This window comes from Antedon bifida, chromosome 6 (genome assembly GCF_963402885.1).
Source record: "Antedon bifida chromosome 6, ecAntBifi1.1, whole genome shotgun sequence".
Taxonomy (NCBI): Eukaryota; Metazoa; Echinodermata; class Crinoidea; order Comatulida; family Antedonidae; genus Antedon; species Antedon bifida.
In genome coordinates this window covers 6430257-6452949 of record NC_136231.1, presented here as the reverse complement: position 1 = coordinate 6452949, position 22693 = coordinate 6430257, and the positions used below count along the sequence as shown (strand labels likewise).

Here is a 22693-nt window from a genome sequence, read left to right as displayed (position 1 = left end):
GTTATAAATTCATTTACAAATGTTAGCCCCAAGGGTTCTAAATTCAAGATTAGTGAAACATCTCATTTAACAGCAATTTAGTTTGCATAATCCGTGTTTGAATAACAAAATTGTTGGTGGGATTTGTTGAATTTAGACAAGTCAAGTGACCATGCAGCAAGGACATAAAAGTAAAAATTTGACCAATGTTCTGGTGGGAGAACATATCTTCCCAATAAGGACTTTAAAACAAAGGTTCAGTGTACCATGGTGCTGTACATGTACACAGGTGTTGTGCATTTCAAAGAACTCAGTGCATCTTTCTGAAGAAGGCCCTGGTAAAAATCAGCTCCAGTCAATATACACCAGTTCTGAGGGCTTGCTCTTCATACTTACCTTAGTATACCATGAAACAATGCTGGCCAAGCTGCTGACACAAACACACACTATTTATATTTCAGGAGGGTGGGTTACTAGAGAATGGTATTCTTAAAAATGATGATACCCGTTGATTAAGTTAATTAACAATTGGAATGAAATATTACACTACTTTGTACTTAATTTATTATTAACATTTAAAACATATTTTAATGTAAATTAAAAACAATTTTATTTTATAGTTGTTTATTTATAATTTAATTTAGCATTTACATATATAAACTATAGGCTTAATATAATTAAATATTCTTTTAACATATTAACTTCTATGTATCATCATATAATATTTGTAATAATTAGTCACTGGTTGGAGGTACACACCTAATTGGTGACAGTGGCTTAGGCTGCTTTTGTGCTTTCCTGGCAGCTAGTGACTATGATTTTATGTTTCTTCTTGCGTCGTGTTTGCTTAATTTGTGTTATAATTTGTAAATGTATCTTTTGCCTGAATAAATAATAATAATAATAATGATACATTATTATGATCATACACAAAAATATGAAAATGGTTTTTGATTGAAATTTAACAGAAATACTTTCTCACTTACAGCAATGTTGATGTTTTTATATAGATTGCATTCAAATTTATTTAGTATTAGTAGCTAAAAATAATGATACCATTTTTATCACAATATTTGTTACCTACACCTCTGCATAGATTAAAGTTGTTTACAGTTGATAAATTCATAAAGAAATTTGGGTAGTGATCTGTTTTGAAGGTTTTGCACTCTGAATAACAATAGCTCAAACAACTTTATTACAGTATTTTGAATATTGCACTTTTATCCATTGTAGCTACAGTATTAGTTTATGGTGTGCAATTCAAATCAAAGATTTTGATTCCATTGAAATCCCAGGATTAAAATCTGAACCTTCCAAGCCTATGACCTTGATATTGTAGCAGGTCACAATAATAGCAATACTGTAGCTCCTGTGTATTATTGTAGCCAGCCCCTGTGAATATCATTAAAATATAAAAAAAAGCATATGTACTTATTTTGTCAGTGTTCAATGATATTAGTATTCCATGTTAATTTTATTATCTGTTGTTTCAACAATCAATGGTTTAGTACAAATCATTGGCTTTATGATTGTTCTCCTTAATCAATACATTGTATTTTACTATAAATGGGCGTGTCCGACTGACTTTGAGGTTACTTAATACACAGTAATAACTACAGTACTGTATGTAAATTTATGAATTATAGTTTAACTTTAACAGGACTTACTGTATTCAAATATCTGAGGAGTGTAAAATGTTAAGAGTCAGGAAATGAATAATGGACTCTACTTTTGTTAAGACTAAGAGTCTGATAGTAGGATAATTGGGCTATACTGTTTACAATAGAAAGAATTGGTATTGTTCTGTCTGTAGTATTGTATCTGAAATAACATTGTGGGAAAATGGTGTTCTTGATTTTTAATAATATGCAGTAGATTGGATTTCAAATGGAAATTGTCCAATTCTTGGGGGAAATAACACATTTCAGGGAGATGAAAATGTTACCTAAACCATGGAAACACACAATTTTGGTTTGCTTGAGACATCTGAAACCTATTTTTGGGCGTAGAATGATATCTATAGACACATACATTTACGTTGTTTATCATTCGGATTTAATTCTGAATGATGCTAACTTAATACCATAAAGGCCTATTTGAATGGGACTGTTTTCAGCAGATAATCAGCAGAGCTAGCTCCTGAAACTCCTAGCTGTTTAGTGAGCAATGGGAGTAGATGACTGCAAATAAATGTTACATTTTATTTGTGTGTGTTCATTCAATGGAACCCTGTATATCTAATGGTGTACATTGTTTGTTTTTTTTTCAAGTGTGTGTTGTATCTTTGGGCACTCAAGATTCTCAACCCTACAACGTTGTTCATGCTCCGCGGTAACCATGAATGTAGGCATCTTACAGAATATTTCACCTTCAAACAAGAATGTAAGTATAATACATGAGCTATTTTGGATGGCACAATATCTAATCCATTCCGTGTAAAAAAAACTCATTTGAAAACCGCGTTTGCATACTGAATAAAATTCAAAATCCAATAGTTTATAATTTTAATAATAATTTACTAAATTACTGAAAATTAGCTGTAGAGTATTATAGAATTTTCATTATAAAATAATGGAATATTAGTTGACAAACATGGATATAATTTATAGCATAATTGATATTTGATATATGATAATTCATTTTTATTACTGTTATTATTACTGTAATTAATTTCAACTAAAACTATTTTTAGATCAGTTCATATTGTTTTCATTTTACATTTTTGTTCTTTTATTATATATAGACAATAATAACACCCTAATTACGTTTTTTCATATTTCATCAATATATTGCTCAACAAAGATATCATATTGTAATGTATTGAATACACAATGTAAATATGTACTTAATATTTTATTACAATAACATTGAATATTATTAGTTAATTAAATGTGTATTCAATTCATTTAAATTGTTGAAGTTTAATTTACTTCTGGTGACAGTGAGTCAGACAGCCATTCCCATAGGAATATTAGCAGAATATTAAATAGTATATAAAATTATTTTTGAAAATGGTACTATATTAATATAAATGTGATGTGGTTTTAATTTATGCAGGAATATATAATCTTAGTACATTATTACACCAGTTAATTAGTATGAATGCCATTGGAACTTTTTAATCGGAATAAAAATAACTATCTGATCCCTATGGGTGCCTTTGAATCTCTCTCTACGTGCCGTATCTACAGACGTAGGCGATCATGTTCTGCCACAATTTTCTGCTTCTTGCTTTCGTTAAAGTCCACTCCTTGATGTTTTACACCTTTTCCTGTTAACCACTCAATTACACTTGCCATCCACATTCCCCGTCTTCTATCCCTGCTCCTCTTTCCTTTTATCTTTCCAGTTAATGATAGGTTCTCCACACCATTTTTCCAGACTATATAATTTTAACTGCCTTAACATCATTTCCTTTATAACTTTCCTTTTCACATTAGCTCTTCTGAACACCTCCTCATTGGTCACTTTGTCAATCCATGAAATCCTCAACATTCTCCTCTCAAAAACTACACTTCACAGCTCTCTAGATACTTTCCACATTCTGATGTTAATGACCAGGCTTCGCTTCCATACATCAATTTGAATCTCTTCTTCTTAACGTTTTCCGTCTTCCGACATTACACTTTCCACAATTTGTTTGTTCAAAGACATTGATTTAACATATTCCATGAAAAATTGTCCTATTCTACCCAATTTAGAGAGTATTTCGGCATGGAAAGAAACTATAGACTATAGCCTATTCTACTGACATGCGTACAAAATATTTTTTTTTTAATTTAAATGTGAAATAAAAATTGTCTTGCTTAATTCTTGTTTAAATTACCATAGAGACTATTACTGGAATGAAAGAGTGTAAAATTATAAAGATTATATTATTTATATGTTAGGTACAAAGATGCAGTTTTAGTTGATTCATACGAGAGTTGTTTTTAATTACTATTGGGACTAGTTGGCTTACAGATAGCATGGTTATTCACTATAACAAATTAACTCTGAACTCATCATAAAACATCACCTATGCTTTCTTGAATAACAGCTGCTCTATTTTAATTAACTTTCTAAAAATAGTAACATTATTTTACATCCCATTTAAATAATGGATATTTATACTGTTTCTAGTATTTTTCACTAACTATTTTAATTATTTATTTATATTTAAGTCTAAAAATGGACAGAAGAAAACAATAAATTCACAATAAGTCAATACAAAGTACTAGTAGAAACAAGTCATAGAAAGTCTTAGAACTTGAATCTAATAATTAATATGTTAGTGGTCTATTTCAATGGTTGTTAATGTCATCATAGATGCTGTTTATACCCACACTGCATGCATACATTTAACTTAAAAATAATTACAGTATGTTTTTATTTGTTCCTAATAAGTGGAGAATTTATTAGAAATTCAATAATATTTTTTGGGGGTGGGGGGGAGTGGAGGGGGGTTGGTGGTGTTGGAGAGGGAAGGCTCATATTTGAATAATAAAATGGTGATTAAAAATAACTTTACATTTCAATTTTTTTTTTCCTAATAAGTGGACAATTTATTAGAAATTTAATAATCAAATACTGCAGAGTTTTTTTTGGGGGTTGGGGGAGGGGTTGGTGGTGTTGGAGAGGGAAGGCTCATATTTGAATAATAAAATGATGATTAAAAATAACTTTACATTTCAATTTCTTTTTTCCTAATAAGTAGAGAATTTATTAGAAATTTAATAATCAAATACTGCAGAGTTTTTTTTTGTTGAGGGGGGGGGGGGCTCATATTTGAATAGTGATGATTAAAAATAACTTTACATTTCAAGCATTACAAGAAAAGAATCTTGTTGAAATGAAACCAACTCGTGCCTTCTCATCACATGCCACTACGATTCCTTGCCATTGCACCATATCATTCTTTCCAATTCATTTTTTATCGACATGTTTTTATAATTCCCAATGCATAGCAAATTATGTTAATGATACTGTCTTTAGATTATGCACACATTGATTGATGAAAATTATTTTGTCATTACAGGTAGAATAAAGTATACAGAGAAGGTGTACGATGCCTGTATGGATGCGTTTGACTGCCTACCTCTGGCGGCCTTGATGAACCAACAGTTTCTATGTGTCCATGGAGGCTTGTCTCCAGAGATCCACACTCTTGATGACATAAAGAAGGTAGCGTGTAGTGTGAAACAACACTAATGTTTTTTAATCAATTTATGGAATGAATATTTGTATAGAACATTACCTCCTTTATGTGTTATAATTAACCTCGTATGCGTCTATGCTTTATATAGACAAATTTACGATCTTTTGATATAAATACAATACGTTTTTGTTAAAAGAAATGGGTTGATTTTATTTGGTTTCAACATAAGATTACAAGACAATATGAATACAAACAATTTACAAAGCAAAGACATCATTAAATTAAAACTAAATTAGCTCATAAAGTCGGAAAAAAATAACTTAATTCCAACGGGGTCCTTTAAAAGACAGCAAACAATTACAACAAACAGCATAATAACAAGCAAATCAAACATGCATTACAATAATATGGCAGAAGATATACAATTTAAACATTTAAAAATATGAGACAATAAAAATTGGATGACCTACAAAATTTCTTGTTGACTATTAGAGTCTGAAAAAAAAATTAAAGCATCAATTTTTATGATACAATTTTTATGATACGAAACCTAATTACAGATTATTGTTTATCATTAAAAGTAATATTCTAGGAACAATTTTTCTACATACTGCAGTAGCTAAATTTTTCTTTCTCATAAATAAAACGTGAATTGAAATATTTTATTTATACTGGGTGACCTCTTCAATCACAGACTGGTCTCCCAGAGGGCCCAGTTATGATCAGTGCCTGTGATGTACTAATCACTGGAGTAACCCCTTACAAGTCTCGAAAGATGTACTAGGTTCTTTAAAGTGCACATGAGCTTTTCTTATAGTAAAACAATCTATCATATTGCCCTAACAAAAATGTGTAAATAGTTTTGACATGATCTCTTAATAATGTGATGATTTGTATATTATTCCAGGTGGACCGATTCAAAGAGCCACCTGCATTTGGCCCAATGTGTGATCTCCTCTGGTCTGATCCATTAGAAGACTTTGGCAGTGAAAAGAGTGCGGAACATTTTAGTCACAACACAGTGCGTGGGTGCTCATACTTTTACAGGTAAGATTCTTTGAAAAGTGATAGTTTAACAAATTTTTTTAATGTACAGTACAACCGCCTCCTTAGAGAACAAAGGGAAAATAATATTCAGGGGATATAATATCCAGGGGATATAATATTCAGGGGATATAATATCCAGTGGGTATAATATTCAGGGAATATAATATCCAGTGGATATAATATTCAGGGGATATAATATTCAGGGGATATAATATTCAGGGGATATAATATTCAGGGGATATAATATTCAGGGGATATAATATTCAGGGGATATAATATTCAGGGGATATAATATTCAGGGGAAATAATATTCATGGGAAATAATATTTAGGGGATATTTTATTATTTTAGATTATGAAGAAATGTTCTACTATACACACAATATTCTCGACATTTCAATCTATTTTTGTTTTAAATATAGTTTTTCAACTGCAAACAGGCAGTGTTCTTATAATTCACATTAATAATCGACAGAGAAAATATTTGCGGCGTATTTTTATGTGTTTTTTTTCTATGTGTGTTCTGTAAACTAAAATTATATAACAAAAATAATGAATACTTTTAAACCTCTGCCTTTGAAGACATAGCTGTTTATGTCTTCAAAGGCAATGTAATATTCATTGTGTTCTGAGTAAAACTAAGCTTAAGTGAGTGATCCGTTTCCAACTAAATTATGTCAAGTATTTAAGTTGTTCTGCTTTGCTAATTTATTAATGCATGTAATAGACGTCTGAAGCAAAGCCTACTACTATAAACAAAGTTATATAATAAATATAGCACTGGTATGCAAATTTAATGTCGCCAAACTTATCCATAAAATTGTTTAAAATTTTATGGCAGAATGAGAATTAAACATAATCTTTAGCATAATGGAATATTTACAGTCAAAATAATTTATAAAAAAAATTAATATTGTATTGGATTGGCATATGAATATTAATTACACTAGAACCTCTATTAAGGATACGTGTTTAGGACCCAACAAAGTGGCCTCTTAATAGATATAGAGGCTGTAGTGTTAAGCTCTGTCTACATTATCAAACTAGTGTCACTATCAAAAAAGTGTGATGTGCCCAAATATGGTAGTGATATAGCCAAATATTGTAGTGATATGACATCATCATATCCATATATGGGCATAAAGTTTGATAGAGCTTTAAACATTGGTTTGTTTCACACAATGTTTTTAATTAGATGAATGCAGTACCACTGACAGGAATTTGTAAATAATAAATGAATTAGATGAAGTAAAGCTCATAAAATACTTTTTTTCTGAAAATATCTTTTAAAATATCAGCAAATATTGTTTTACAGATATTATCAATCAAGTGTAGTTGTAGTCTTTTATCTTCAGGTTAATCATCCTTGTTTAATGTACACATTTATCAGACCTACTGTAGTTCATTAACATCACCACACCAATTCAGTTGCATAATGAGGAAGTTTTTTTATTATTGCCTAATTATGTGAATATAGGTTTAGTAAAAAAAATATCTTTCATATTTATTACATGGTTAACTGGTTATCTTGCTTAACACAAAATAAACGGTTGACATTTTTCAACCACGACCACACACGGATCACACCAGCTATTTGGGGACCAGAAATGAGGGTATTATTCAGAAAAGAACTCCCCGTGATTAATTGTTTAAGAAAAATGTTAACACCTTTCAGACATATATATAATAAATCATCATTTCACAAAAAACATTGCATGGTGATTATACTGTAAGATAGCTATTTCAAGACCAAAAGGAGGCGGGGCATTAGTCAGAACCCCCATGATAAATTGTTGAAGGCAAATGTTAACACCTTTCCTGAGACATAAATAATCATTTCACTACACAAAAAAACATGAGGATTGTACTGTGAGATAGTTTGTACTTGTAAGATAGTTTACACTTTTGTGTAATCAGTGATGAAAACCAAACAACAAATTCATCAAATGGTTTCCAAATGGCATTCTCTCTTGCTGCGTCTCTTGTCATTCATTGAATCTTAATTGCAATTAAGTTAATTTTTGAAAGGTCACAACTTGTTTAACATGGCTGTATTTTGCTGTCATCACTCTAACATACGATTTATCTGAGTCCAGTAGACATTCAACTTACTCTTGATGTATCATCTAATATCAGAATAATTATGATTGCTTTTTAATGTCTTCTGTCAGTTACTTTAATACTGTAGTTTGATCAATTTTAATAATAAGTTAACATTGCATAACATTTATATCACATTATTTACTAACTTTATTTTTGTCATAGTAATGTTAGTATAACTCCACTCTGGTTTTGAGCATCCATGATGTAACACTTACACTGACGGGTCAAACTACTCTTGTACACTGGTACTAATAGTATTAGTAATAAAATCCCACATTTCAATAACAAACTGCTCTGCTAATGTACACTGTGGTGGGGAGTGATTGTGGTATAGGCAGATTTTATAAATTCGCCTTCCCATGTTTAAATTGGTTACAACTTATTTTATATGTAGACTATTGTCAATATAGTGTGAAATTAGTCCAAAAATTATATTTAAATGGCGTGAATTTTTTGGTACAGTCCTCTACGTCTGTTAGCAGAACAGAATCCAACTCTCGCCGCATTGCTTGTATCCGTAGGCAAGATACTTTACTTACGTTTGCCTTTCTCCACCCAGGTGTATAAATGGGTACCCGGTTAAAGACACAACTTTGCGCTGGTTACTGGCTGCATTATGGGAATATACTGGGGTAATAATGCTTGTAAAGCGCCTTTGAGCATGATTACTCATGAAAAGGGCGCTATATAAATGTGGTATTATTATTATTATTAGCAGTAATAAGAGGGAGGCACACACAGATGCAGTTGTCTTGAGGTGCCACGATTCTTTCTTTTTTTTAATGTATCCTGTTAATTTTAAGCTGAAACTATGATTTCATTCAAAGTATAATTTCCTATACTAAAATGCTTGATATATTTTATATTAAAAACTGATCCTAGGTACGATATGATGATATTCATATAGATACATTTAAACACCTGGCTGTACACAGGGTCATGAGTCTGTCCCAGATGTTAAACATAAATTAATTGGATTAGCTGGCCAGGCATTAATGAACGCTCCTCCCACACACTATAATAACGTGTTTATAGAATCATGACACGTTTTAGTAGCTGCTTTAATCTATACATTAAATAAAATAACAGCTTCCATGCTCAAGCTACAGTCCCACAAAGTTGAATACACGCAAAAGAAATCCAAAAGATTTAAAAGATTATAGTAAATATCTTTTTGTCAGTCAAAATTATTCTATTTCAGAACTTTACTTCAGTACATTTTGTTTTTACTGTTTAACCTGTTTGCAATTATAAAGTATAGCATGGATTAAAGAATAGAAGGATATGCATCGACGGTGACATCAAACGATTTTACAACGCGCTTGCCTATACTAAAGCACTGCTGCCAATCAAACAAACACGCTCATTGAACTCCGTGTCTCTAACCGCGGCCCTCTGTAAAACGCTGCGAATCAACTGTTACCTTTTTTGAGACCAAAACGTAACCATGTAGAAATCGTATGCGCAGTCTGAATGTTCTATTGACATGTCTGCGTCGATGATTAATTGACAACAACAATATATTGCTGAATAATTCTGTTTTAGTTTCATCACAATCGGACTACGAAAAGTTCACTTTCTTACGACTAGTAATTTTAAGTAGTTAGTAATATTAATAAAATATGCAATTTTTATATTTGAATTATCATTATTTGCCTGCCATCTTCTGTCATTAAAAATTGCGTTAATCTATAGAATATTAAATTATGCATTTGACCATGTATGTTGTTAGCGTGGCCGGTGTTCACCCATACAACAATCGTGTTTTTAATATATGGCTAAGCAGTGGTTTCTTCATAAATCTCCTTAATTATCGATGTGATTATATTTAAATTGTAGTGCCTGGTGATTGGCTAGTGGTTATGTCATGCACACCACATCCAATCATCGGGTCTAATTGAATGAAAACAGCGATCCCTGATCCGGGATTGGCTGGCTATGTATAGTTGCGATTCGTTACCTAGCGGTCGTTTTGAAAAGTACACGCAGGGCAAACTTAATCACGAAAAAACGAAGTACCTATTATTATTCACACAAGAAGTAAGACAACGGTGAGTATATAGATCATGTTTACACGTTGTATCTACTACACTTAAGATTAGCCTAGGCCTACCTAGGCAGTATCAATGTCGGCAAATCATATGGTTTACTAGTAAGCCTAGAAGAAAAGGCCTAGGCCTAGTATCCTTGCTGATTTTGTAATTTTACATGTAGGGCTAGGCCTAGGCCGATACAACAAATAGTTATTGTCTCAGATGTAGGGCTACTACAGGTCATAAAATGCTACTTTAATGTCATAAAAACATTAGCGTAGATCAATCGCGGCAGAAACCTATACTAATTACAATTATAGCATTTACAATTCCTCATCAGAAAGGTTATAACTAAATTTGTCGTATGAATTGTTCGTCGCCGTTGTTGCTAGCGCTAAAACATCATGCCACCAAAGAACGCGCGAAAGAAGCGTAGCCAACAAGGTTAGATGTCGTTGCACATGTGCAGTAAACAATATATTAGGCACGCGACCGTTTCGTTGTTACCATGCGGTTAATTAAACTGATAACATTGTGGGCGGTCCGCGGTCTGTCGGCGAGAGTCAAGGAACCCTTGATCTCACGTCGATGCATATCCTTCTATTCTTTAATCCATGAGTATAGCAAGTATTGTTATTTAATCTTTTCTAGTGTACACATTGATCTGCCTCAGATAAACTTCTACATTGAAAAATAAAATTATGAATTATTACAGTTAAAAATACAATTACTGCAGTACAGTAGAATCATTTTGACAATCCTTAATTAAAGATTACATTCGAGAAAAGGTTTTAGCGGACATTGAGCCTTGGTCTCTAGATCAAAATTGCTAATAAACCAAAACATAAAATTGTAGTCCTACTTGCCCAATAGCTTTGTAATGTAAAGCTTAATTATTAGACTAGGACAAAATCTGAGTGCAGAGAAGCTAGCACTTAAGTGTTGATTACATAATTATATTAGTAGCAAATTCTTGATGTGAACCTAATTGCATTTATTAGAAAATAGTCACAAAAACTAGTTATATTTTCTTTTTGTGCAAACATGAATTCTAATTGCATTTTCAGCAAATACAACAGCAATAGTAAACATAGTTTTAGTTGTTTTTTCGTTAACAACATAATATAACATTAACACATTTCTATGACATAATCAGCGGTGATTGTACTGTAGTTGTCTTTTAAATGTTTTACTTGGCAAAGTTTGGGCCCAAACTATACACAGATTAATAATTATACTAATAAAATTATAAAAAGTTATATGTGAACTGATTTCTACATCCTGTGCTCAACAAAAAGTACTAAAGTTACAAAATTCAATATATTTATTTGAAACACATGTTAAAACTTTCAAAATTTCAATAGAGCAGCAAATTTGATATATTATCTGATAGGATATTAAAGGATTTATTGCATGTATTTTATTGTAATTGATAATTTTCCAAAAAGGAACAAATCTGAAAGGAAATCGGATATATTTTCAATAGAAAGATTAGATAATGAAATCGGAACTGAATGAAATAAAATATCAATACCATCAGAGAAGTATTTTCAAAATTGTATTCTGCTCTACATTACTCACTAAAGTCTACTAAAGCAAATCGCTGGAGCCGAGTGGTTGTGGAAACATACTGTTGTGTAAAAAGACCCGGGTTCAACTCCTAAACGTCTTCCAGTTCACTAGACTGTAAATGTAATAAATCAAAGCATTTATAATTCTCCATATATCCAATCAATGATTGCTCATAGGCGCAGTACATACTGTATGTGTATAAAACCAATAAAAAGAAATTAATATAAGAATTAAAACAACTTCAGAAAGCAAGATAAAATACCATAAAGGTCTATGACATAAATGGGTACTAGTTGAAAAATATGGGGCGTGGAAAAGAAGTGCCCATCATACTAATATTAAAGCTTAAATAGACAACTTTATTCTCCTACGTTGAGAATGAATATCAGGACCTTTATCTTGTTTAAAACCCAACCACACAGTATTATATTACTATGCTTGCATCTGATACTACTACCCTGGGAATGATTGTTTTCATTAATTGAATATCATAATTTTATTTATTCATAAACAAAAAGTGAGTGGGCGGGCTTGCCACAATTTTTGCATGTAGTAAGTCATAAGCTACAGACTTTGTATGTAAGTTTGATTACTGTAGGCCTTGCATATGGAAACCATTCTCTTACTCATACCAGGTACATGCATGCATGTTATATAATGGGTGATTTAGGGTATCAACATTATTTTGGGGTAAAGGTATAGATTATGGCTTGTTAGAACTTGTTGACCCCACCCAACACTATCCGGCAAAGGTGATGAAAGTTTATTTTATAGGCTTTCAATTCAAAATATCAATGTAAACATAAGTATACCCTGTGATAGCTTAATAATGTTATATGACTTATTGAAACCAGCCCAAGAATGTGTGTACTAAATAAAGTACATACATGAGGCAAGATGAGTGAAATATCTGCATGTGATGATATTGTATAGTTTTCATCTTTCTATATTAACATTGACAGCTTAACACCACCAGGTCAAATGTTGTTTATCTTTCTGATTATATTAGTCTGGTAGCTCTGACAATTTTAAGAACATCTAACATAATATTTCAGTTTTGCTAGAAACAAGATTTCATTATCAGCTCCATACTATTTATTATCCGTGTGATCTTGTGAATTCAGTTCAGTATCTTGTTAAAAAGCAATTTTGTCATAATTTTATGATGTAACTGGAAGGTCATCCTTCTGTGTCAACAACACTATTGTACTCTGTTTTTTTAATTAATTTTAACAATTATCGTGTTAATTATGTCCTTTTTGTTATATTATTAATGAAAGGTCATCATTCTATCAACAAAACTATTTTAATATTTAAAAAAAAAAAAAAAAAGAAACATAATTATCATTATAATAATACTGTACTATACTATAATGTATATTTTTACACTGGATAGTAATGCCCTACTATAAAAATACATATTCTACATAAACAGGTCCGTCCAATCTTATGAATTCTATGGAATAATTTTATCTCTAGAGTGCCATATAATATTCTTTAGTGTACATTATGCAAATTTAGTGTCTAAAACTGTCATACATTATGAATTATGATAGTATGGAAATATTTATAGATATTGTTTTTATTTTATTGCTCATTTTATATGTTCTGTGTTTTTTAAAATCTTTATAAATTTTGCATTAATGATAAATGTGGTATATTATTGTTAAATTCAAAGAAGGTAAACTAAAGCAATATAATTAATTTTTGCAATAAAAACTGAACAATTGTTATCGTAATTAAATATTGTATGAATTGATTTTGAATACAGTAGGTAAAAAATGCTATAAATTATATAATTTCAGAATTATTGATTTTTAAAATGCGTTTGTTCATTGAATGATTGTATTATTCTTTTTTATTCCACACATAAAACATGAAACCATTTTATTTCTATTGAAGTCATCATCTAAGCCTGAGAAGGGCAGATCTCCTACAAAGATTATGAATCCTAAAAAGCTATAGAGAAGCCATCAAAGTCACCAAAGAAGGGAGCAAAGTTAAATATCAATTTTCCAAATCAAACGCCTCTTTTCAGAGCCACCGAATATCCTAAAGAGATCTGTTGCTTATTCAATTTCAAAATTATTGATTTCATTTTGCTGTTGCTTATTCAATTTTATAAATTGTCATTTATTTTTGTTTGTTTTTTCTTTCAGTTATGCAGCCTGCTGTGAATTCTTATCTCAGAACAATTTACTGTCCATCATCAGAGCTCATGAAGCACAGGATGCTGGGTAAGTTTTAGGGGTGTCGCCGTTGAGCCTCTTGTTTTGGATGTTATGTAAATGCATCACAATGGGTGTGTTTTTATTTGTTGTTGACTTTTCTAATGTTCTGGATGTTTGTTGTCAGGGATTGCATAAACGTAAAAGTTGGTGTGTCCTTATTGCCCTTTTTTTAATCTTCTTTACATTTTATAACTTAAAAGGCAACAGTAAAAAAAACCAGAATTCTAGGTCATTTTTCTGATAACTACAGCTATATAAGTAGAATGCAGTAAAAAAAGAAAGGTCCTGCAAACATCAACTTGCCAGGAACAACGATTTGTCAACATTTTTTTTTAATTAAATATTATTATGAAGTCATGCAAATATCAACTTGCCAGGAACAACAATTTGTCAATTATTTTTTTTTAATCAAATATTATTATGAAATACAAGATACATGTTCACATTTTGTCTACAGTAGATCACATTTTTAAAAAAATGTTATAATTATAATATTAATGTGGGCAATACCATGCGACTTGCAGCCTATTGGATTGAATTAAGCACAGGTGGGTACGACACATACAACAACTTTCTATTCCTCTAAGGATCTCTTTCGTGTTGTACATTTGCCATCAAACGGCACTCTCTGTCCAACAGGGGCCGATATGGACCAGCAGTACACCCCTACTCTTCCAAAAGATGAATTGGGTTCTTTAAAGTGCACACAAGTCAGATTGTGTACATTGAACCGACCACTAGTTTTAAGTCCTTATCTAAAAGACTTGTTCTACACCAGAAAAATGGTCAAGGAGTGCTTTTGAAGTGGCAATTGTATAGTTATGGTTTGCGGCACCCCTGCCATAACAGCTTGCCCAATCTACTATAAAAAGATCAGACATTTTTAGTCTTTAAACAGTATAATATCCAAAGCATATTGTGTACATTTTCATGTATAGAATATTTAAAATTAAAGTTAAGCACTTAAATTTAATTCATGTCACAATTTTAAGCGAATTTAATTTAATGCCTTTAAACAGTGAATATTTTATCACGATAGTAACATGTAAACATGTATTCAAATACTTTAGAAGGGAGATTCATACATAAAAGGTTGTTACCAGTTTGAAGGCAATATCTTGCAGTCATATTCACAATTGACTGATGATCAATCGTTTAGACATAATGTACATTACAGTATGCTGGTCATATTAGAGATGCATTTACATGAATCAATATGCAATGATAATATTATGATTATATTTGTCTGAATAATTTGATTTCTAAATGATAATTTCATTCAATTAAATTCAATTTCTAAATTCGTATAATTATCTTCAAATTCATTAAACCATAGTTCGTTGTGGCTTTGGTTTTCTACATTGATTCCACCCATTTTAATAGGTACTTGTTTCAGGGTTGGAATTCATAGTGTTATTACATGCTTCACGAAAGATACCAATTGATGCGGTACTAAGTATCTGTTCAAACACTCCTGCAAGCAAGCCTGTGCGTCTATCACGGTCACTGAATCGTACGGTCATTGTATACACCCGAGTAAATTACGATGAATAAATTACATTATTAACTTACTGGTGAACACATGTAAAACCCTAGAGTCACCTCAATGTCAAAGATGAATTAACATTTATGATGATGTAGTGTTTGAATCAATTCTACAAGGAAAATGGAGATTGAATGAGGATATTAAGGTTTATGCTAAACATTGCTTAAATTAAGTATACATCAGGAAATAGGTTGATCGATCACCTGCAATGAATAAGATAACATTTTACCATTTAGTTACCCTAAAAATGATGAAATAACATTTTTACATGGTAGACTTTGTGGTAAAAATGTACAACTTGTAAGAAATATACTTCAACATTTTTATTGCCAAAAAAAGAAAAATATAATATAAATATATATTTAAAAAAAAAAAAAAAAATTACAGCATGGCAATAGGAGGTTAAAAAAATAGATTTCTCTAATCGAGTTTAACCCCCTTTACAAATATAAATTACAAAAAATACAGGTGGAATTGAAAAGAAAAACATAAAACGTACATTATTCTATATTTTCATCAAATAAACATTTTTTAACTTGATTTATAAATACTGTAGACATCTTGGTCATTTTAAAAATTGATGTAAATCAATTGATAAAATTAATGATTGATTGATTAGAATGAATTATTGATTGAAATAAATGATGATTTGAAATGGTTTTGTGAATAATCGTTTTAAATCAATAATGTATTCACTATTTACACTGACAGAGTCTATAAATTATCGATCAGTTGAATGAAAGAATAGATTATTTACTAAATTAGGAATGGATTGAATGACTGACTAAATAATTAAGTGAATGATTTATAAACCTATCAATGTAATCATTAAATAAATCTCATTCTGACTGTGATGAATTAATATCTGATGTTACTGAAAAGAAAAACATTCTTTCTATCTACCATAATTGTCAAGTAGCTTGCGATTTTCAACGATTCAGGACTTGCGTAAATTGTGTATTACATCATTTGTTCAATTTTCTTCCAGGTCTTTCAAATCAATTTTGATTTTTCATGTCAACAATACATCCAAAAAAGGGTTCAAATTTGCATGTTTGTGATAACTTCACCTGGACTTGGAATTGACCAAATTAGGTTTGGTTAGGACGAATTCACAGATATTGCCAAAACAGTCTAAAAAGTCTATTAAACCTCAAAACCAGTTTGACAAAAGTGTGATGTGCTCAAATACGGTAGTGACACTGATAATGATATACCCAAATATGGTAGTGATATGACATCATCATGTACATACATGGGCACATCATATTTTTTTGTCAATAAAGTTTGATAGTGTTAGTTAGTTCTTGCCAAAATCAAAAGCTGCTAATAACAAATATTCATGTTCTGTGTCTAATATAAGGTTTAAAGTATGTAACTTAAGGTATTCATGATGTTCAGATGTGTTTCCTCCTGGCAAGTGTCATTATCAGTTTGCTTCTTGTTGTCTTGACCCTTGATGGCAACTGTATTGGATCGAATTTCCCCCTCCCCATGTTGCCGGCCTTCACACCAGTGACATGTTGAGTAATTTTATCTGGTGTTTCCAGGTTAAATGGGTTCATTTAATAAATCATTATCACCATACTTCTTTCACCTATTACTTGCATTTCGATGTGAAACGAGCAACCTTTTCCACTGCCATCCACAGTACCAATACCATCCACGTAATGTACTGATACTCTTGTTTGACGTTTACAATCTAAATAGAGTTCAGTTACCATCATTTAACCAATTGCCATCTCAATTATCAATTACACATGTTAATAAAGGGTGGTTTACTTTGTAAAAAAGGTTTATTGTGCTATGCCCGGCCATTCTGCTTTATCGCTGACAGAAAATTGGTGGGGGTTATTGTCAGTGGGAGTTATTACCTCACAAGACAAGGCCTCATTTGAATTGATTTGAATTGTTACTTACTCTATTAAGAACATTCATACTGTAGTACAACTGCTTTTTCAGAGGTGACTATTAAAAATAAAAACCTTTAAAAAATAAACTTATCCTATGCTATCTATATTCTTAATAATATATTACTGAATTAAAACCTTAATTCAAACAATATAACTTTCCTATAATATTTGCTATACTATTATTACACTTTAAATTATTTTTATGCTAGTGTAATATGTACTGTACAAAACAGTATAAAATAGTAATGTTGATCAGTGCAATTATAAATCAACACACACAGTGTAGTTGATCCCTAATCAATCTTCTGTTTGCTTCTACTATCTGTGAACATATTTCTTTAATTTCTACATTTATAATATTACTGTATGTACAGCTAGGGGTTTTGAAACATAATATTACTGGATTCTAGTTCAATACTTGCAATTCACCATATTATTTTAATTTATAGATCCATTTTTTGGACTTGTAATAGTTTTTGTCCGCTTAAAATATTCTTTGCTGTTCATGAATTTATACCACGGATAAGGCAAAATTTTAAAAAAAATACTTTTTTCACTACAATATTCAATAGCTATATTTTATCTTTTTTTAGAAAATTAAGAAATAATATTACAAATGTATGATTTTATGCCTATTATGAAATAAAATAACTTGTTATGTTTTATTTGAAATACATTCTTGCTTGTTTAGTATTTAATAAACTAAATTGTAGATATATTGAAATATTAGGAAGTAAATTACTGAAAGCTTATTTAAAATTGATACAAGGAAATTATAAACTTATTACAGTGATTTCTGCATTTTTTACTTGAAATATCTTATTTTGTGATTAAACATTCCTTATTGAATAATTTAAGAATCTACTCTATATGCTCTTGCAAAATCTAGCTTATTCAATTATTTTTAATTCTTATTTCCTCATTATATAATTTTCATGTTAGCTATTTTAGTCTAAAAACACAATAAAGGTTTCAAATAAATGATCCAAAATAAAGTGTGGAACATTCATAATGTTTTCTTATTGTACCGTTCCACTTAAGGCAATCTATTTCAAGCTCATACAATTACAATTTGATGAGCAGGCAGTTTTATTTTATAAATTCCATAATACTAGATAGTTTGTGTCTCATATTAATAATGATATCGTGTAATGATATTCAAACTCAGTTTTACTGTTTATGAATTGATTAAGGCAGATCGTTGTATTTTATGTTCTTGATATTGAAATTGATTTTTCATTAGGACAGAAATTGTTGTATTAAAGTTTAACAATGAAGATGATATTTTGATATTGTGAAACATTAATATTCCTGTCCTTGTGAATTATTTATTTTTTTAGTAGCTTTTGTGTAGTGGTTAATCAACCAACATCACAAATCACTTGTTTTTTCAATTGTAATTACAATTAAATTTTAATTAATATAATCAGACCTACCAGTAGGGTACTGTAACAGTCTATGATTTCAAGGAGTCCCCATCAAGCATCCCCAAGTCTTCGGGATTTTGGATAACCCATCCAGGAATGTCCCCTTTTGGAGTATCTGCTCCAATAGTATCCACAAATGCCCACTCCTCTCAACGAATGTCCAAAAGTTTCTACAACCTCAATAAATGCTTGGAAGATTATAATTTATATTTATATTGTTACTACATGTGTTATAGTTTATTGTAAATGTTTATTCTTATGGTGTTTTTATCCTTAAGGGCCACAATGGAAATAAGTTCGACCTTTGGTTACTTTTTTGTGTTACCCTGAATTCATTCTTTGTATTTTATATGTTGTGTTATTTTGTGAATTCGAATAAAGAAAAAAAAAAAAAAAAAACATGTTTATGTCTTTATATAATTCACATTTTTGCAACATTCTGATGTTTGTGGTTCTACCGTGGTACTTATTTCAAATTGATGTTTAATGTGTTTTATTTAATTTTTTTGTTTCAGATATCGAATGTATAGGAAGAGTCAAACTACAGGATTCCCTGTTTTAATCACTCTTTTTTCTGCACCAAATTATTTGGATGTTTACAACAATAAAGGTACTGTAATGTTTATTTTGAGGTAGGTACTGTAGGTAGAAATACTTCTCAAGCCAATTGGGGATATAGCTAGAGACTAGAGAAGTCTGGAGGTGGGTGTCACAATGCTGGTGGGTGGGTGGGGGAAATAACCAGGGTTGCCTAACCCAAACTTAAGCCTAGCGAAAATCTTTGGAGGTAGTATTTGCACCCTGCAAAATGACGTCCATGTTTGTGACTGCCGTCCTTGGAATCTCTCGTTTATGTAGAACAATTTTGTGTAATGATTATCTTGCGAAACGATTGTTACATCTATAAAGTTGCCAGTCAATTTTGATTAATGTCACTCTTATGTAAAAGAATGGATATGTCTTGTCTTTATCGTACATCTGCCTTATATCGTAACAATCTGAAGGTAGCCAAAGCGTCTCTTGTATCGGAATTCTAGACTTCTCTATCTACTGTTCTTTTTTTTTCCTTACTTTATCATAATGTGATATTTCAGTATAATTTCATATGGATTTAGCACTGATTATTTTTGCAGCTGCTGTATTAAAATACGAAAACAATGTTATGAATATTCGACAATTCAATTGTTCACCGCATCCCTATTGGCTACCAAACTTTATGGATGTTTTTACATGGTCTTTACCGTTTGTTGGTGAGAAAGGTATGTTTTTATTTTATATTATTACATAAAATTGATAATAATTTTTTTTGTTTTAGGACTAAAGAAAAGTATTTATTTGTAATATATATTTATCTTTAATCGGTTTAATGTAATATTTAGGTTAGGGGTAATCATACACAGCTTTTTATTGCAGTGAATGATTTATAAACTAAATCCGTACATGATTTTTTAGATGAATTATTTTTTTATTTATTTCTGTCTTTATTGTGAAGACACCTTTAGCATCGTAGTACTGATATCACAAAAAACAAAATCAGACGTATACAAGTCAAAATGAATTGTTTTCGTGTTTTTTTTTTACTTGTAATCTACAATTTAGGTTTTGGCTACACATGTTACAAATGTGTATGGTATGGTGTTCATACAAACTAAAACAAAACGTGATTAGGGACTTTACAAAACATGATGGTTAAGGGAGGACGACGAATATCCTGTGTTCGCTAGAGCGTAAAATCATATACAGTCAACATAGCCGTTTGCGAAATGTTATTTCATTAAACAATTAAATTAAAAGTTCAAATATTATTTAGAGTTTTGAAAATTTCATGTCTAAGTGTAATTCGTACTGTATATTTAAGGTTATATGTACATTATTTCTAGTCGTAAACGGGAAAATGGCAACTTTATCGTCCTCGACAAAATTTCAAGCTAAGATCCGCCCACTTAATTAAAGCTTATGCATAAATTATTCATGAGCACCGTCCTGTTGCTTCCCGTCCTGTTTCGTAAAGTCCCTATTATACGTATCACAGTTTTAACTGCAGTAGAATAATGTTGACATGGTCCCTAATTGTATCATTGTCCATGCAAGAATCACCCTTGTTTTCAGATATTCTTTTATCTCCATTATTTCTTGCCATCTTCATTTTCATTGATCTTGTTAACATATAATGATTAATGCTATGAATATTGACAATGACACCGTACAACCTGGCCTTGTTTCATTCTTAATTCTCTCATGTTGTCAACGATTGCAATGACATCTGTCACATGATATCAAACTGTTATTTTTAAATGGTAAAATGCGAAGAAATGTAATAATTTGTAATCATGTTATGGTTATCTCAATATGCAAAATTTGGGCATATTGGGGGTGGCAGGGTTGTCTGTGATTGGGTCTTTACTTATACTCTAATAATACACTGCATTGTTGTCAATATTTAGTGTTTTTAAGTAATTTAAAAATTTAAAAATCAAAGTAATCCAAAAATTGTGGGATTATAATGTCCTGATTTTGTTAATATTATAAATTTGTCATTTCTAATGATTGGTACAAAACATTAAATACCATTTTCCACACATGGTTTGATAAATGTTAATGGTAAATATTATGAACAATGTTATAATTAAATGCTGTTAAATATGACTTGGTTTGATATTTTTCACACATTATGATTTGAAATGTATATTATTTATAACAATGATTATAATACAAATGTTCATTTCTAATCCTGCCGTTAAAAAATAACTTGGTTTAATAATTTCCACACATTATGGTTTGCGATTTCCTAATTATGTTACGATTATAATGTAATTATAGTACTGTAGTACAGTAATTCAAACATAATAATTTCTGATGTTGTAGTTTTCCTGGATAGGAAATGTACCATTTAAACTGTCATGCATGTGAATGTCATGATTTGAAATTTACGAAACATCTGTGGTTCATGAAATTTGGTAGTTAAGGGATTATGTCAAAATTATTCTACAGCAGTTTCAACTATAATAAAGCTGGTTATTTTTACTGCAATAAAATATTATTTTAGTTAGTTTCAATGTAGAATGAATGCAATACCCAATTTGATTACCCAAAAAGTGCTAATTGCTAATTGCAAAAAATAGATTTTTAAAAAGAAAACAAACTATAGTTTCTGCAGTAACTTCAGTAGAATCATTTTGACATGGTACTTAATGTTATCAGATGCATTTTTGAATAATAATCAATTTTATTCAGAAGCAAGATAATAATTCAAAACATACAGGTAGTTCCTATCTTCAGTCTACTATAGCAGCATAGAGCCCGTTCGGACGGAACAAATTTACACGTGTAATGGTCGCGTGCGGTGTAAATTTTGAGTTAAATTTGCTGTTTCAAAAATCCACCTCATGAGGTGGATTTTTTAATTACACCTTAAACCGCAAGCTGATTAACCGCAAGATAAGGAGCAATTTTGACCTTAGTGTAACGAGATGCATGAAGTATGACCCTGCTGGTTTTTTTTTTTTAGTTTACACGTGTAAAATGTTCATCGTCAGTCAGACACAGCCAAAGTCTAACCAAATATTCTAGATATCTTGTTTTTTGGGGAGTTGGAAACGGACACTTTTTCTTAAGCTGTCTAGTTAGACAAAAAAAGTGTGATGTGCCCAAATATTGGCACATCACATTTTTGTGTCACTTACAGTCTGATATTGTAGACAGAGCT

General features: G+C 30.7%; 1 protein-coding gene across 6 annotated transcripts in view; it reads left to right on the top strand.

Annotated features, from left to right (window-relative positions):
- The window catches only part of LOC144845249 (protein phosphatase 3 catalytic subunit alpha-like), a 50247-nt gene that overhangs the window by 7587 nt on the left and 19967 nt on the right, over positions 1-22693 (top strand). For all 6 annotated transcript variants that reach the window (XM_078702438.1, XM_078702434.1, XM_078702437.1 and 3 more), the window contains exons 4-9: positions 2250-2361; positions 4997-5142; positions 6024-6163; positions 14030-14107; positions 19503-19597; positions 20121-20246. In XM_078702438.1, the coding sequence (XP_078558564.1) occupies positions 2250-2361; positions 4997-5142; positions 6024-6163; positions 14030-14107; positions 19503-19597; positions 20121-20246 (697 nt within the window). The remainder of the gene's footprint in view (positions 1-2249; positions 2362-4996; positions 5143-6023; positions 6164-14029; positions 14108-19502; positions 19598-20120; positions 20247-22693) is intronic.